Genomic DNA, 18,472 nt, shown 5'->3' on the forward strand with positions numbered 1-18,472 from the left:
CCAGTAGTTAGAATGCCGTAATGCAGGCTAACTCTGCCCACCGCTAGCAATTCGATCCTGACTGTCTCAAGGTTGATTCAGCCTTTGGTCCTTCCGAAGTTGGTAAAATGAGGACCCAGATGGTTGGGGGAGATAGGCTCACTCTTTAAACTGCTTAGAGAGGGCTTGAAAGAACTGTGAAGTGGCATCTAAGTGCTCTTGCTATTGCTATCTAGAGCCCAAATAATAGTTATCCATTAGTTGAGTAAATTTGAGTCTTTCACACCTGACAGAATAAGAGACAATGCAGTCCAGATATTTTGTGTGACTCAGCCTTCTGTCCTTCTGAGGTCAGTAAAATGAGGACTCACATTGTTGGGGGAGCAAGAGGCTGACTCGGTAAATCACTTAGAAAGGGCTGGAAAACACTGTGAAGCATCGTGAAGTGCTATTGCGATCTTCCTTCCTTCTTTCTTTCCTTCCCAGTGGTTAGAATGCAGGATTCCAGGCTAAACTGCCCACTGCCAGGAGTTCGATCCTGACCGGCTGAAGGTTGACTCAGCCTTCCGTCCTTCCGAGGTGGGTAAAATGAGGACCCAGATTGTTGGGGACGATAGGCTGACTCGGTCAACTGCTTAGAGAGGACTGTAAAGTACTGTGGAGAGAGCTTTATGTAAGTCTAATGCTATGGCGAAGTGCTATTTAGCAGTATGTTCTGTCCCATAATTGGCCAGATTGTGGCCAATATAATTTGCCCTGATTAAAAAAAAAAACAACAACACTTAACAGCAAAAGTCATCTTGTGCAGGAGAGCTGTGTGGCTACCAGACAACATTCTGGCCGAGACTGGCCTAGGGATGAGGGACGCAGCTGATGGCAGCCTTTCTGCAGCCTTACGAATGCTGCTCCCCACCAGGTTGAAGGGATATGCATGAGTGAACAAAGGCAAGGTGGGCTCTTCTGTTTCTCAACGTTAAGATTTATTTTTAGATGGTCTAGGATTACGCGCTCAGGAGGCAAAGGTCCAAATAACTTCCTCTATCCATCCTCTCTTCCTCTCAGATCGAGCTTTGGAAGTCTTCTAAGGACTCGGTGCTCTGATATCTGGAAACAACAAACATCACAGGTTGGAGCTCCCAGGTATTGGAGAAAGGAGCACCTGAGTCCAATGGTTGATTCGGGATTGGAAAGTTAAGCGTGGCAGTCAAAGCATTAAGGGGGAAAACACACACCTTCCCTTGGCTCCATGAGCACGAGCTCAGTTTGATTAACGCTATGTAGGAAGGCAGTGTGGCTCAGTGGGCTGAAACGCTGAGCTTGTCGATCAGAAAGGTCGGCAGTTCGAACCCCTAGCGCCGCGTAAGGGAGTGAGCTCCCGTTCCTTTTCCCAGCTTCTGCTAGCCTAGCAGTTCGAAAACAGGTGACAAAATGCAAGTAGAAAAATAGGGACCCCCTTTGGTGGGAAGGGAACAGCTTTCGGTGTTGAGTCATGCCGGCCACATGACCACGGAGACATCTTCGGACAGCGCTGGCTCTTCGGCTTTGAAACGGAGATGAGCACCGCCCCCTAGAGATGGGAACGGCTAGCATCTATGTGCGAAGGGAAGCTTTAACTTTACTTATGTGGGAATGACGTTCGGAGACTGGCAGGAAAGCCACAGACTGAACGTCCTGTCTGCTTCCCTTTTCCCTGAAAGAAGTTAGCACCCATCCCCTGTACTAGAAAAATGAAATATCCTAGGACCGTATGGCAAACCTCTGGCATGTGTGGCATGTGGAGCCATTTCTGAGGGCACGTGAGGTGTTGCCCTGTCAGCTGCAGCGCATATGTGCGCGCCGGCCAGCTGATTTTCAGTCATTTTTCGCCCTCCGGAGGCTTCCCTGAGGGAGACAAGGGAAGAGGAGAGGCCAATCGTAACTACTCAATTTTTAACTGTCAATTTATCAAGCCCGATCACATAGTTCCATAGCGAAGCACGGGTATCCAACCGACTAAGTCTTACAATAAAGACAGAACACGTTCTCCTGACTGGGTTTTGTTGTCTGGACTACCTCGCAGGGCTGTACCCCGCCCCTCCATTCCAGCAGCCTTACATGTCTTTGATGCCAAGTTGGCCAAAAGTCTGCCGAGCGGCATGCTTCCATAGCATCTCTTCGTCGATGCCCAGGGCGGCCAACACTTTTGAGAAACGGCGCTCCACAGCCTGGCGGGCGTTTGTCTGGAGGGGGGGGGGAAGAAAAAAAGAGAGGGTTGGATGGATGTTTGTACCGAAGGCAGCAGCGTTACCAAAAACCGAGCAGAACTCCATGTTCGCAGCACGGCTAGATGATCTTTTAGATACTGCTTTTGCCAGCTTGAAAGCACATGGGAAGAAAGACCAACAAATTAAAAAAACAACTACAAAACCGGAAAATGATTAAAAGGTAGAAATACGAAATAGGCTGTAGCAAATAAATAATAGGAAATGGATACAAAACAAGTCAAATGTAATAAAGGTTGTTATACATAGAACATATAGAATGTTATATACAGAATGAAGAAAAAAGATGTATGAAATAATATAAATGCATATATGCATATATGTACTCTTGTTGCCCAGCAGAAGCCGTTGGAGCTGCTGATGGACTCCGATAGCAAGGACCCCTATGAGTCTGCTATGGAAGATGTGGAGGACCCTGGGCAGGGTTCAGACTCAGAGCAGGGACCAGAGAGGCTCGTTGGCCACCAGGAGGCGCCTGAGGCATGGAGCTATGGGGAAGATCAAAGGGAGTTTGTCCCTGACACCAGGCAATGGAGGGCGGAGAAACGGAGGCAGCAGTTACGGAGACAGACTCATAAGAGATAATCAAGCCCAGGTGGTTGTGGCTTGGCCCCTCCTAAGAGAGTATATAAGAAGAGACTTTGGGAGGAGTCCTTTTGCAGGACACAACCATTCGTACTAATCTGGAGAACTCCTTGTCTGGTCTGCCTTGTGTTCCCGTGTCTGTTGGAGTCTGGGTTGCTGCCAACGTCTTGCCAGTGAGTCGTGTCTGGGCTTTCAGCCAACAGGATTATAATTGCTGTGAATAAAGAGTGGCAAACAGCTAAGCCTGTGTCTGCGTTCATTACTGGACGGAGGGGGGGGGGCAGAACATGTACAGATAAAAGAATCACAACAGATATGTAAAAGAAGTGTAATGTGTTGCAAAGATGTGATGTTTGCATAAACAAACAAAAAAAAGTTTTTAAAAAAAGAAAGCACATGGGGGCACGCTTGCAAAATGCCTTGCAAAGGGGAAGAGGGCGCAGGGACATAGCAGTGCCTGCCAGAGGTATCTTGGTTGAAAACTGAGATGTGTGAACCCAACTAGGGAGTCTCAGCTTAATGATTTCCTTGCAGATGTTTCATGACCCAAACTAGGGAACATCATCAGCGTTAGAAGGGAAGGGAGTCGAGGAGGAGGAGGGAGAAGAAGAGGAGGAGAATGATGACTGTGTTGTCTTTGGAGATCTCTGAGCTTGATTGCTGAAATGGAGTGGGATTTGCTCTCTATTTATTTACGGTGGCTTGCCCTGTCAATTTTGGTGGAAATTCTGTTTTCTTCTTCTACCTAGAAGAAAACAATATGCCAATCAACACTGGCAGGGCAAGCTATTGCATATAAACAGGGAGTAAACCCCATACTCCTTCGCACTGATGGTGTTACTCAGTCAGATAATGAAACGAATGGAGGAAAACTAACAAGCTCAGAGAACACCCAGGACCCCAACTGTTCAATCCTGAGCTACAAATATTCTCTTCTACTGGTATGGATTCTCCCTGGACTGTCACCCTGGCAGGGTTTTGCCCAGGGAAGCAGGGCTGAAGAGGGTATTTAACTCCACAGCTGGCACCCACGATGTCTGGTCCTGCACCACACACACCTGCATGACTCTCTCAAACAGATACGGGCGGCTCTCTACACGATCCTGCATCTCCCGCAGCTGCATCATGTATTCCTCCATGCGCTGTTTCTCTTGCTTCCTATATAGGACATGGAAAGAAGGGCTAAATAGATATCCCTCTACAATCTAAAAAAGCAGCATCAGGCCGGGAGCAGAAAGATGTTTGCACCAAGCCAAAGTAAACTAGATCCAATTATTCACTATTAAGCATCCAGGAACAACCACACTATAAAAAAAGAGGTTGAGACTCTAGATAAGAGTGCAGAGAAGAGCAAACAGGATGATGAGGGGACTGGAGGCTCAAACATACGATGAACGGTTACAGGAACTGGGCCTGGCTAGTCTAGGGAAGAGAAGGAACAGGGGACATATGAGAGCATCTTCCAATATTTGAGGGGCTGCCACAGAGAAGAGGAAGGGGGTCAAGCTATTTTCCAAGGCACCTGAAGGCCAGAGAAGGAATAATGGATGGAAACCGACCAAGGAGAGATTCAACTTAGAAATAAGGAGACATTTTCTGACAGTGAGAACAATCAACCCATGGAACAGAAGTTGCTATCGGAAGTTGTGGGAGGTTCATCCCTGGAAGAGACTGGGCTGGCATCTGTCAGAAATGGTGTAGGGTCTCCTGCTTGGGTGGAGGGGGTGGGGTGTGGGGTTGCACTAGATGACCTACAAGCTCTCTTCCAACTCTTGTTAATCTACAAACTTAATCAATGAACTGGGTTTGGATGCTTTAAACAAGGAAATAAAGAAAAAAATAAAGAATGCACGATGAGCGGCATATAAACTTAATAAATGACTCTACAGTCGTATTTTGTGAGATGGGTGGCCATCTAAACCCAATAAACTAAGTAAATACAGGTTGGGTATGCAGGTGAATCGTGTGCAGTCATTAAGCAAATCCAGTTTTTTCCAATTGTGGAAGCTGGCTGGGAAGGACCCAAAGAGCAGTCAGCAGTGACCCTGGGATGTAGCAACCATCAAAAATACATGCCTACCAAGCGCCTAATCATGGGGATGCTGTGATGGTTTTAAGTACGAGGAATGGTTGGTTTTTTGAGTGTCGTTGTAATTTTGAACGGTCGTTAAATAAATGGCTTACATCAAGGGCTACCTGGGGAATATAAGATCACAACTGCCACTAAACCACGGCTTAACAGCCATGGTGGCAGAGTGGTCAGAGTGCATTACTGCCAGCTACTTCTGCTGACTGCCAGCTGCCTGCAATTTGGCAGTTCGAATCTCACCTGGCTCAAGGTTGACTCAGCCTTCCATCCTTCCAAGGTCGGTAAAACAGGGACCCAGATTTTTGGGAGCAAAAGGCTGACTGCAAATTGCCTAGAGAGGGCTGTAAAGCACTGTGAAGCGGTATATAAGACTTATTGCTATTGCTCAACAAAGCCTACAAATTTTATTTATAAATTTTATTGCAACGCTGCTCAGAGTTGTACATGCAAGACAGGTAGTCACATAAATCCAGTCCATTAATAAATATTTCAAAAATGTTTTTAAAAAGTTTTTTTCTTTTCTTTTCAAGGTGATGTATGAGCCTCCCACCCTTGTAGAATAATTTCTCTGCCAGTTCATTTGTTTCTTGAATTTCAAAGATCTATTCCTATAGGTTTTTGGCCACTCCATTTTGGATCTGAACTAATTTTTCAATTAATTTTCCTAGCTTCCCTGCCGGGATCTGCTGGTGGTCTCCCATCCCGGTACCAAAATAAGCATCTTGATCCAGCAAGTGGTGAGATGTCTTGAAGATGCGGGTGGGATGGGAGTGGAGATACTCACTTGAGTTCTTCCCGCCTTCTCTCGACCGACATGGAGCATCCTTTATTACGGTAAGTTGCCAAGCATTTGGCCACTTCCCGCTGCATGTGCTGCGCCTTCAATCTGCGCAGCTCAGCCCGGTGTTTCTCCTGCTGTTCTCGACGTTCCCATTCCAGCAAAAGCAACCTAGACAAAGAGACTGGAGTTGAAGCCATGGGGAAATGCTCCAAGAATGGAACTGTTGTGGCCTGTCAAGAGGCCAGCGGAGCAAGCAGCAGATTCGGAAAGTGAGGAGGTTGGGGAGGAACATGGGCCAGTCCTGGAGTCTGAGTTGCCAGAGGAAGGGAACAGCTAAAGAACAGGGGTCGACTTGGGAGGAAGGCCACAGGTGGACGGTGAATGGCCCCTCCCAGAGGAAATAAAAGAAGAGCGAAGGGGAGTGGAGTTTGCAGGAGACCATTAGTTCGCTTAATTGGTTTGTGATTCTCTGAGACTCCTTGCCAGATATGGGCCTGGCAGCTCTCCAAGCCAGATAAGGTCTGTGACTGTAAATCCTCCTTAGAAAGACTGCTGGATGTGAAGGAGCAGAATTCGGTCAATTAATAAAAGGGATTTTTGTTGGGACAACAAGGAGTGGCTTCATGCTCTTGGGAAGCCTCGGTCAGAACAGGAACGAAGACGGGAGATGCCAACACAGCTGGTCCTCGACTTACAATTCATTTTGCAATGAGGCCTGATTGGTCTTGTTGTTAAGGCACTAGACTAGACAGTGGGAGACCCTGAGTTCAAGTCCCACCTTAGCCATGAAAGCCAGCTTGGGAGACTGTGGATCAATCCCCAGGAGATTGTGAGTTCTAATCCACCTTAGCCATGAAATTCAGCTGATTCACTTAGCAACTGTGGCAAGAAAGGTCATAAAACGGGCAAACCTCACTTAACAAATGTCTCGCTTAGTAAGTAGAAATGTTGGGCTTAATCGTGGTTGTAAGTCGAGGACTACCTGTAGTAGCTAACTATTACCCAGACAATGCTTGAGTTTTGTGGGTTAACCCAACTGCTGAAATTCGTTCAATAACTTGAACTGCAAAGCAAAATCTTCATTTTAGCTTCCCGGATCCAGGTAGAGACAATTTCTACCTAGGTTCTTCAGCTGACAAGTTTGTAGTTTTCACTGCTGTTATTTTTATTCGTCTAATATACCCCAAATGATTGAGGGCGAAGGTTCATTCTCCGAGCTTGTGGGTTGCTTTCTGAACTTTTCGTTACCAGGCTAGGTAACCTCTTCCACGGAGTTTAGGGGATGTCAGTGTTGATGTTCTTCTTTTTATAAACAATTCAGGTGTGGGTGTGCTAAGTATTGTGATGGGTCATCTGTGAGTCTTGTGATGGGTTTTTGATGGAACCTGACACTGACACCCCCTAAACTCCACTGAAGATGTTTAGATTAGGTTAACAGAGATGGAAGGGACCTTGTAGGTCATCTAGTCCAGCTGCCCGCCCAAGCAGGAGACCCTACACCATTTCTGACAGAGAGCAGTCCAGTCTCGTCTTAGAATCCTCCATGGATGAAGCTTCTGTTCCATGGGTTGATTGTTCTCCCTGTCAGAAAGTTTCTCCTTAATTCCAGGTTGAATCTCTCCTTGGTCAGTTTCCATCCATTATTCCTTGCCTGGCCTTCGGGTGCTTTGGAAAATAGTTTGATCCCCTCCTCCTCTCTGTGGCTGCCCCTCAAATATTGGAAGGCTGCTATCCTGTCTCCCCTGGTTCTTCACTAGACTAGCCATGCCCAGTTCAGATTAACAGAGTTGGAAAGTATCTTGTAGGCCATCTAGTCCAACCCCCCCCCCCCCTCAAACAAGAGACCCTATAACAGTGTTTCTCAACCTTGGCGACTTTAAGTCCTGTGGACTTCAACTCCCAGAATCCCCCAGCCAGTATAGCTGGCTGGGGAATTTTGGGAGTTGAAGTCCACAGGACTTAAAAGTCACCAGGGTTGAGAAACACTGCCCTATAACATTTTTGACAGAGGGCAGTCCAGTCTCTTCTTGAAAGCCTCCAGTGATGAAGCTCCCACAACCTCCGAAGGCAACTTCTGTTCCGTGGGTTGATTGTTCTCACTGTCAGAAAATTCCTCCTTATTTCTAGGTTGAATCTCTCCTTGGTCCGTTTCCATCCATTGTTCCTTCTCTGGCCTTCGGGTGCCTTGTTACCTAGCCTGGTAACGAAACGTTTGGAAACCAACCCACAAGCTTGGAGAACAAACCTTTGCCCTCATCTTACACCTGAGCTATAAATATTCGCCACTTTTGAAAACCCCAGAATTATTTGCGGGGGAACACTGAAAGCAACCCACATGCCTACCTGTTAGCTTCCTGTCTTTTATCAGAAGTCTTGTTGGGAATCACTTGAGGAGCCAATGACGGTTCAAAATCTGGACAAGACTGCGCCCTCCAGTGTATGCTCCAAAGCCGCCGGAAGTCCTGAAATAAATCTTCCTGGTCTTTCTTTTCCTCGTCTTCCGAAAGAGGCTGAGAGCTGCTGGAATGAAGGCGGAACGGCTTGCAGACAGTCAGTTTTCCTGGAAAAGGTAGAGAAGACGGACGTACAGGCAGCCCTCGATGTACAGCAGCTCACTTAGTAACTGTTTGACGATAACAACGGCGTGGAAGAAAGTGACTTATGACCATTTTTCACAGAATAGAATAATGTCAGGTAGCCATTTGTCTGAAGTGGTGTATGGTTTCCTGCCTAAGTAGGGGTTGGACTAGAAGACCTCCAAGGTCCCTTCCAACTCTATTCTATTCTATTTATTCTATTCTCTACTTTCTATTCTATTCTCTTTTCCACATTCTATTCTATTTTCCACATTATATTCTATTCTTTCTATTCTACTCAATTCGATATTCTATTTTCTATTCTACTATTCTATTATTCTATTCTACTTTCTATTCTATTCTAGTTTCTATTTTATTCTATTTTCTACATTCTATTCTATTCTATATTTTCTATTCTATTCGATAGTTTATTTTCTATTCTGCTATTCTATTCTATTCGATATTCTATTTTCTATACTACTATTCTATTATTCTATTCTCTTTTCCACATTCTATTCTATTCTATTCTAATGCAGCATCCCCATGGTCATGTGATCAGACTTTGGTCGCTTGACAATTGGCATGTATTTATGACAGTTGCAATGTGCCAGGGTCACGTGATCACCACTTGTAAACTTCCCAGCTGACTCCTGACAAACAAAGCCAATGGTGGCAGCCAGATTTGCTCAACGGCCCTACAAGTTGCTTAGCAACTGAAGTGATTCACTTCATGGTGGTCAACCTTGAGCCTGGTGAGATTTGATCTGCCAAACTGCCGGCAGTAGGTGATCAGCAGAAGTAGCCTGCGGTACTGCACTCTATCCACCGCACCACTATGGCTTAAGTAAGCTGAGAACAGGTGGCACAGTGGTTAGAATGCAGTACTGCAGGCTACTTCTGCTGACTGCCACCTGCCCAGAGGTTTCGAATCTCACTGGCTCAAGGTTGATGAGATAGGTAAAATGAGGACCCAGATTGTTGGGGGCAATAGACTGACTCTGAAAACTTAGAGAGGGCTGGAAAGCACTGTGAAGCGGTATATAAGTCTAAGGGCTATTGCTCTTCCTTCCCTGTCTCCCTCCCAGTGGTTAGAATGCAGGATTGCAGTCTAATTCTGCCAACAGCCAGCAGTTCGATCCTGACCGGTTGAAGGTAGACTCAGCATTCCGTCCTTCCGAGGTCAGTAAAATGAGGACCCAGATTGTTGGGGGCAAGAGGCTGACTATGTAAACTGCTTAGAGAAAGCTGGAAAGCACCGTGAAGTGGTATATAAATCTAAGTGCTATTGCCCTTCTTCCTTCTTTCCTTTCTTCCCTGCTCCCTTCCTCCCAATGGTCAGAATGCAGGATTGCAGGCTAATTCTGCCGACTGCCAGCAGTTCGATCCTGACCGGTTGAAGGTAGACTCAGCCTTCCGTCCTTCCGAGGTCGGTAAAATGGGGACCCAGATTGTTGGAGGACAAGAGGCTGTAAACTGCTTAGAGAGAGCTGCAAAGCACTGTGAAGCGGTATATAAGTCTAGGTGCTTTTGCTATTACTATTGTAAGTCTAATGCTAATACTATCATTCACCTGGCTGCTGGCCTCCTTTCCCCTCACCAGGTGTGGCCCTCACAAGCTCCTTGCTTGCCCGTGAGGCTTTCCTGCACCCACCTTGCTCTTTCTTGTGCTCCAGCTGTTCTTGGAAGCGCTTTTGCAGATGCTTGAAGTTGGGCACCTTCTGATTGATGACCGGCTTGAAGGTCAGCTCCTCCTTGGGAGTTGAGCTGCGGGTCTTGGATTTCCTTTTCTCCTTTTGAGGGACGGGCTCTTCGGGCTCCGTGGCTAAGCAGAGCATCTCCGCTCGGAGTTTTTCTTCCAACTCCTCGAACGAGAGATGTTTTTCTCGCGACGGGCGCTGCCCCGCTTCCAGGTTCAAGAGCTGCTGGGTGAGATGCAACCAATGGCGACGTTCCCGGCGCAGCTGCCGCTTCCGAGCTTCTGACCGGGCTTCCATCTTCCAGAAGAGGGGCAGGAGAGAACTTTTAGGAACCAAGGCCATATGCGGCAAGTACCTCTGGGGCCTGCTGCAAGGGACCTCGGGAGTTCTGGAAGACTTGCGGACTCCCGAGCAGAGGCTCTCTTTGGGAACTGGGGAGCCCAAGATGGCGTCAGGGTTGTAAGGGGTCTCCCGGGGCGGGGCAGCCGCAGTGCGTGGCAAGGTCAGCTTCTTGGTCTTATCCAAAACCTGGTCTTGGCAGATGGTCTGGCCTTGGATGGAAAAACTCTCCCACATCCAGTGAAAGGGGAAGGAACCTTGGCGAGAGGCTATTTTGGGGGTTTCGGGAGGCGGAGGTTCATGGCTCTGCTCCAGAGGGGTAGCCTCCAGGTGCCTAGGGGGAAGTGGAGCTAAAATCAGACCCAGATCCTCACACCGGCGGTGAGCCTCACAGGGTAAACCAGATAAGAAACACACAGGGGAGTTAATTCCAGGGGTGAAATGCTACCGGTTTGGATCGGTTCACCCGAACCGATAGTGGGGAAAAAATGCTACCAGTTCGGGCGAACTAGTAGTTCCAACGATCAGCTGTGGGACTGATTTATATTCACTAGAATGTAGGAAATCCTGCTTTCTAAGCGAATCTAAATCGCATGGCACAGCTGTCTCCCCCCCCCTCCCGCTGTTCTATTTACCTTTGCAGACTCAAGAAAAGGCTTCTTAATCCTTTTTCATCACTGCGCGGTAGCCCCTGTGTGCAAAGCACGAGTTTGGCGCACATGTGCCCGCGCAGCACACCGTTAACGAAGCGAACTGGTAGCAGACTTCAGAGCAGTTCACCCCTGGCTAATTCTGCAGTATTGTAAAATCACGTTGACGGAATCGTGCAAGTCTGAAAGTTCAACTCTCCCACCGTTTCCTTTACAGCCTGAGAAACTAGGGCGGGTCCCTTCTGAGTCTGTTGCCTTGCCTGTTACACAGTGGAGGGCTATGCTGCCTCTTATCTGACTGTTCCTGGGCAGAGTCTCTTTGTTCTGTTTCTCTAAGTCTTTCCCACATAACTGACACGCTCTGAACTCTTTCCATAGCTCTAGATTCTGTTCCCCCCTCTTTACAGTCTGAGAAGCTAGGGAGGGTCCCATCTGAGCCTCTTTTTACATCCATTATGCAGCTGAGGTCAATGTTGTCTTTTATCTGTCTGTTCCCTTGGCAGCATCTATTTGCCCCACCTGCCAAGGTCTTTACAGACTGAGCAACTAGGGAGGGTCTGTTCTGAGCCTTTCGGCCTACCTGTTACACATCTGAGCATTATGCTGCCTCTTATTTGACCATTCCTGGGCAATATCTCTTTGGTGTTCCCCATATATCTTTGCACAACCTGTGAAAGTTGTGATCTACATTCTTCCCCTCCCCTCTTTTACAGCCTGAGAATCTAGGGAGGGTTCCTTCTGAGCCTCTTGCCCTGTCTCAGAGCTATATTCCCTTATCTGACCATTACTGGGCAGGTTTCTTCACTCCATCTCCCAAGGTCTTCCCACATACCATTACAAAATACTTGTTTAAACTCTGTCCATAGATCTATATCCCCCCACCCCTTCACAACCTGAGAAACTAGGGACAGTCTCTTCTGAGATTCTTTCTCCATCCATTATGCAGTTGAGGGTATGCTGCCTCTTATTTGACTGTTCCTAAGCAGTGTTTTCTTTGCTGCCTCCCAAGATCTTTTACAGATACCTGCAGTCGGAGCTTTTTCCATAGATCTAGATTTGGTCACCCACCTCCTTTACAGTCTGAGAAACTAGGGAGGGTCCCTTCTGAGCTCCTTTATCCATCCATTATGCAGCTGAGGGCTATGCTGTCTCTTATCTGACTATTCTCTTGGCAGCAGCCCTTCACCCTGACGCCCGCTGTCTTTCCCACATAAACATTACATCAGCGGTGAAATTCAATTTTTTTTTGAATACCGGTTCTGTTATGTGTGGCTTGGTGGACGTGGTGAGCATGGCTTAGTGGGCATGGCAGGGGAAGGATACTGCAAAATCTCCATTCCCACCCGACTCCAGGGGAAGGATACTGCAAAATCTCTGTTTCCACCCCACTCTGGGGCCAGCCAGAGGTGGCATTTGCCGGTTCTCTGAACTACTCAAAATTTCCGCTACCGGTTCTCCAGAACCTGTCAGAACCTGCTGGATTTCACCCCTGCATTACACAGACCTGTGCACAGACTGAGCTTTTGTCATAGATTTTCATAGATTGCACAACCTCTTTGGAATTGGCTTTGATTTCCTGGAGGATCCACAATCCTCAATGGTCACGGACAGCACTTCAATTTCAAAAAGGATTAAAACCAGAGAAAGCGTTCACCACACTCGCCTGTTTACGTCTTGATCGGGGTCGGCATCTGAGGCTTCGCTGACATCGGGGACCTCTTGTTCGGATTCCCAGCAGCCTTTGAAGAGGGGGCGAAGGGCTTTTTTCTTAGCACGTTTCATACAGATGAGCATTCCATCACCAGCATCCAGGTAGTCCTCCTAAGGAAAGAGAAAGATGCTGTTCCTCTTGGGCAATTTTAGTATTAGTACTGCTTTACAAAGCCTTAGTAAGGCCACACCCGGAATGCTGCATCCAGTTTTGGTCACCATACTACAAAAAAGATGTTGAGACTTTGGAAAAAGTGCAGAGAAGAGCAACTAAGATGATTAAAGGCCCGGAGACTAAAACATAAGAAGAACAGCTGCAGGATTCCGGTTTGCCTAATCTAACGCAAAGAAGGACTAGGGGGGACATGATTCATTTCATTTCATTCATTTCATTTTATTTGTCTTGTATGCCGCCCACTCCCGGAGGACTCCGGGCGGCTCACAATAGACAAGGGAAAGGGGATAAATAGACAAAGACAACACTTTAAAAAAGACACAACATTCACAATTTCCGTGGGGCTGGATGATTTACAAGCCCCCCGGCCTGCTGGAGCAGCCAGGACTTGGTGGCTTTGCGGAAGGCCAGGAGGGTAGTAAGGGTCCGGATCTCCACGGGGAGGTCATTCCAGAGGGCTGGAGCTGCAACAGGGAAGGCTCTCCCCCGGGGAGTCGCCAGCCGACATTGGCTGGCAGATGGAATCCGGAGGAGATCTAACCTGTGAGATCTTATCGGTCTGAGGGAGGTAATCAGCAGGAGGCGGTCTCTCAGGTACCCAGGTCCGATGCCATGTAGGGCTTTATAGGTAGCGACCAGCACCTTGAAGCGGATTCGGAGACTAATGGGCAGTTCGCGGAGGATAGGTGTGACGTGGGTGTACCTAGGTGCACCCACAATCGCTCGCGCGGCTGCATTCTGGACATGATAGCAGTCTTCCGATATTTGAGGGGCTGCCACAAAGAAGAAGGGGCTCAACCTATCCTCCAAAGCACCAGAAGGCAGGACCAGAAGCAACTGATGGAAACTAATCAAGGAGAGAAGCAAACTGGAATTAAGAAGAGACTTCCTAACGGTGAGGACAATTAACCACTGGAACTGCTTGCCACCAGAGGTTGTGGGTGCTTCGACACTGGAGGTTTTTAAGAAAAGACTAGACAGCCACCTGTCTGGAATGGAATAGGGGCTCCTGCTTGAGCAGGAGGTTGGACAAGAAGACCTCCAAGATCCAAGGCCGCTACAAGTTAGCTGCCAAGTGACACATTTGTTAAGTGCGTTTTGCCCCCATTTTACGACTTTTCTTGACACAGTGGTTAAATGAATCCCTGCAGTTGATAAGTCGGTAACCTGGTTGTTAAGTGAATCTGGTTTCCCTGTTGACTTTGCTTGTCAGAAGGTCACAAAAGGGGATCACATGATCTTGGGACACTGCAACGGTCATAAGCATGAACAAGTATGCCAAGCATCCAGATTTAAATCACATGACTTTGAAAATGCCATCAGTGAAAATGTCATCAGTGTGAAAAATGGCCATGTCACTTTTTTTTCAGTGCCGCTGTAACCTTGAACGGTCACTAAATGAACTGTTGTAAGTCGAGGACTACCTGTAGTTAGGATAGAAATTGAAGGAATGAAGGCAGACATGAACCAGATCAATTATCTAAAGTACTTTTATAATTGGTCTACCAATGAGGACCCTGACTGCTCTTTAGAAGGCCAGATCCTGAAGATGAAATCCTTTGGCCACCTGATGAGAAGGAAGAAGGACTCCCTGGAGAAGAGCCTCATGCTGGGAACGATGGAGGGGAGAAGAAGAAGAAGGGGAGGGCAGAGAAGGAGGTGGCTGGATGGAGTCACCGAAGCAGTCAGCATGAGCTTCAATGGACTCCAGAGGATGGGAGAGGACAGGAAGGCCTGGAGGAACGTGGTCCATGGGGTTGCGATGAGTCGGACACGACTTCGCAACTAACAACAAAAATGAGGATAATGCTTGAGATCAGTATGTCTCTTTACAGTGTCTTATATTTTAATGAAAAGCTTCTGTAAAATGTATTAATGGAATTGATGGACAACAAAATGGCATGGCTGCTTTAATTAAGGGAAAAGAACATATCCATCTTTGTTTCGACTTGGGAACCGCTTCAGGACTCTTGTGTTCGAGACAGAAAAACAACGAACTCTTGACGTTAACATTTGCTGATGAATGGCTTGTTGCTATAGAAACTCAGTATTTGTTTAAATTGGTAAAGGGAAATGCGGGGGCTGCAATTTTATTCTGTATTTTAATCCGCAGGAAGAAGTTGGGAGTTAATGGGTTTTTTTTCTTTCTTTCCCTACACCTACACTTTTCTTCCCCTTTTTCATTTTCCCCGTTTATTTTTATTTGCATCTTAGGGTTTTCTATTTATTTGTTTCATGTCTATGCCGCCCATCACCTCTACAAGGTGACTCTGGACGGCTTACTTTGATGACAATTTTAATAAAACTCTAATTGAGAAAAAGAGGGGACTTGATGGCTATCAATAGAGGTAGGCTTAGGAAGATATAATAGAATAAGAGTTGGAAGGGGTTTGGAGGTCTTCTAGTCCAACCCCCTGCTCAAGCAGGAGCCCTTATACCATTCCAGACAGGTGAATGTCCAGTCTTTTCTTAAAAGAGACTGGACAGCCTCTCATAGGTGCTCTGGCTATGCCTTGCCCCTGCCAAAGCTTAATGCAGTGGGTAGATCCTTCCGTTGCTAGTGTCAGGCGTGAAAAATCGGGACTATAGGTAAAGTTTCAGTTAAGATTTATGGCTTAAGCCGTACATAAGAATCAGAGGTGGGTTCCTACCAGTTCGCACCTATTCGGTAGAACCGGTTCGTCAAATCTACCGAACCGGTTAGAAGAGGTTTCACCAGTGGACCCGGAAAGCAGGCCACACCTACAGAAGAGGTTCCAAAATTTTTTGAAACCCACCACTGGTCCTTGGATATGATTATTCTACACTATCATGCTCCTATTTATAAAACTCAGTGCCTCTGTGAAAGGTAAGGATGACTACTGCGTTTGTGGTGCAATCAGAACATTGCGTGTGTTGAAGTTGTTTTAACGCAAACCAAAGATGCCTTTTAAAAAACAAGTTTACATCATATTCTTATGCATGCCAGTGCTGTGTGTGAGGTAATTTAAGGTGGTTCTGACAAGTGTCGTCGGCATCTTCATATCCGGTCACATGGGCAGCAAGCCACTCCCACAAGGGCCACACCCACAGAGTAGGTTCGAATAATTTTTGAAACCCACCACTGATAAGAATCCAGTCAAACTAATGTCAGTACTAAAGTGGCACTAGATAAGGATCTTCGGAATTCGTTTCCATAAATGATCTAAACCCAAGTCTTAAGAGAACTTGGGTTTATATCATTTATGGAAACGTAACAATTCTAGGCTGATGACTTGCTTTACTCCACCACCACCCTGGCTCTGCCTGCTCTTCTCATTCAACTGGTTAGTTAAGATAAGAGTTTTCTTCAGGGGATGGACTCATAACCCATGGCAGTGGTGTCAGGCCAACCCAAGCTACCTGCTGCGATGGAGTGTTTTCTGAAAGCAGACCCAAAAGTCGGACCTGCCCCTTTGGTTCATAGATGGTGCCAGGGGTCCGGGTGATGGGGTCCACCGAGGGCTTGATACATGCATTGGTCAGCACAGACTGGCGATGAGGGTTCAACATGGTGCCCACGACAACATGGAAGAGTCCTGGCTACTCTCTGGTTACCGAAGCAACTGGTCCTCTCTCAGAACAAGCCCAGCCAACACAGTGGGTTCTGGAATAAAGGCAAGACACAGGACAGGCTGGACGTTGGCATGGAAACACCACTGCTAAGATTTGAAGTCTAGCTGGGCCTTGTACCTCAAGTCTGTGTCACAGGGTTGAACTCAGGCCCTGAAAAGAAAGATATACCGGTTATTATATCTATGATGAGTTTTAAGAGGAGACTCAAACAGAAGTTTTAGCTCAGTGGGATATTTGGTGCGCTTTAAATGATAGGTCTTTCACTAATCCAGTGTTACTGGGGTTCATTTAAACCTGTGCGGACTTCAACTCCCAGAATTCCCTAGCCAGCATGGGAGTTGACATCCACCCAGATTTAAGTTGAAGTAGAGAAACACTGCTCTAATCAATAAAGAAAACCTCTCTTTGGGCAGTTTTTAAAATGTAATAAATACATAAAAAAGAAATAAAACAACAAGCCTGACTTTTAAGTCAGATCAAAACAACAGAGTCTTATTCACATCTAACCTAGGTCTGGGTTGCAAAAATCCAAACCAAGCTTGGGTCTCACAGGTACAGAAAATTCTATGTTGCTCTCTTGATTTCTGCAGTCTAGCTATCGTCCTCATTAGGAAAGCTGGATTTTGAGAAAGAGAGAAAGGTGATTTAAAATTTGGGGACATAGCTGGCAATGTTTTCCATGAACCAGAATACTAATATTTGTTTTCCGTTCGGAATGGGCAGGCAATTTGTTTTCAAAATCAGCATGGAGAGAGCAAGGTTGTTAAAATCTGGAAAAAAAAATACTCAGAGAGATGGTGTGGCTTACAGACAGCAAATTTGAGACCTCTAATCCAGCAGTGGCTAAGCTTTTTGGCACCAGTGATTGGTTTCGTGGAAGACAATTTTTTCATGGACCTGGACGGGTTGGTTTTGCTTGCTTGCCCATTCCTCACTTCCAGTTGTGCAGGCCAGTTTCTAACAGGTCATGGACTGGTACAGTACTGGCACGGGGGTTGGGGACCTTTGAACAATCAACTACAATGCCGCTTAAAACAACAACACAAAGAGATCACAAAAGGATGGATCACTGCATTATTTTTTTCCTCATTTATTTCTTTACTTCTTCTCAAGAAGTTACATGAAACGTTAAAACAGAAAAATAGCCATTTCCCCCACACTTCCCTGTAGAGTTCATGAAAAATATAATTTAAATCCTTTATCCAAGGCCAACATAATTCAAAGTTGCTAAGAAAGGCAAGAAATCTGGCAAGCACAGTGCTACTTTTGAGCTTCACAAGGTTGTTTACACCAACCAACGGCCACTGCATTATCGTGACATTCAAATTAACCCCACTGATAATAGTCTGCACACCTAGCTTGAAGAAATGGGAAGAGTTTATTTTTTGGGTTGAAAAGTTTACAGTGCAATCAATGCTTGGTTAAATATAGAAGGCCACTGTATAAATGCTTTATTTCTCTATTTAGGAAATTTGTTTGCTGCCCATCTTGTATCCAACAACTCTGGGTGGCTTAGAAACATTAAAAATAATATTGAAACGACCATCATAGAAGGCAGTGGATAAAATCTAACAAAAAGAAAAGGGAAAAAGAATACAGTCAATGTTGCGTTCCCCCATGCCCACACATTTTGTGGGTCTCTCACAGTGCAAACGTTTCCATGGGGATTTGGTGATTTTGGATATGAAAGGAGGAAGAGAGACATTTGGGTGGACAATATCGGGTGGAACAGTGCCAAATGTGGGGAAGAAACAGGGAGAATGACAAGGGGTGAAAATTGTTAACTATCTCATCTCCTTGACACAGTATCTCCCAACACTGGTGACTTTAAGATGGTGGACTTCAACTCTCACAATTCCCCAGGTAAGGTACTTTGAGGGGAGTGAATTTTATCTCCCAGAATCCCAGCATGATTTAATTTTGGAAGTTGAAACCCATCCCCTCTTAAAGCATAGCTGGCTGGGGAATTCTGGGAGTAAGAAGTCCACTTGTGTTAAAGTTGCCACAGTTGAGAAACACTGCCTTAATATTTCACA

The 18,472-nt window shown here is 46.3% G+C and overlaps 1 protein-coding gene across 1 annotated transcript; it reads right to left on the minus strand.

Moving 5' to 3' along the window:
- Nucleotides 1–942: 942 nt before the first annotated feature.
- Nucleotides 943–18,392, minus strand: TSGA10IP (testis specific 10 interacting protein). The gene is made up of 9 exons (XM_032234358.1): nt 16,224–18,392; nt 12,615–12,778; nt 11,310–11,316; nt 9,923–10,631; nt 8,039–8,255; nt 5,699–5,863; nt 3,884–3,983; nt 2,074–2,198; nt 943–1,083 (listed from the first exon to the last, which is right to left on the minus strand). Exons 1-9 carry the CDS (start codon nt 16,371–16,373, stop codon nt 1,038–1,040), a joined length of 1,683 nt encoding a protein of 560 aa, XP_032090249.1. The 5' UTR covers nt 16,374–18,392; the 3' UTR covers nt 943–1,037.
- Nucleotides 18,393–18,472: the final 80 nt, after the last annotated feature.

Source organism: Thamnophis elegans, chromosome 17 (genome assembly GCF_009769535.1).
Source record: "Thamnophis elegans isolate rThaEle1 chromosome 17, rThaEle1.pri, whole genome shotgun sequence".
Taxonomy (NCBI): domain Eukaryota; kingdom Metazoa; phylum Chordata; class Lepidosauria; order Squamata; family Colubridae; genus Thamnophis; species Thamnophis elegans.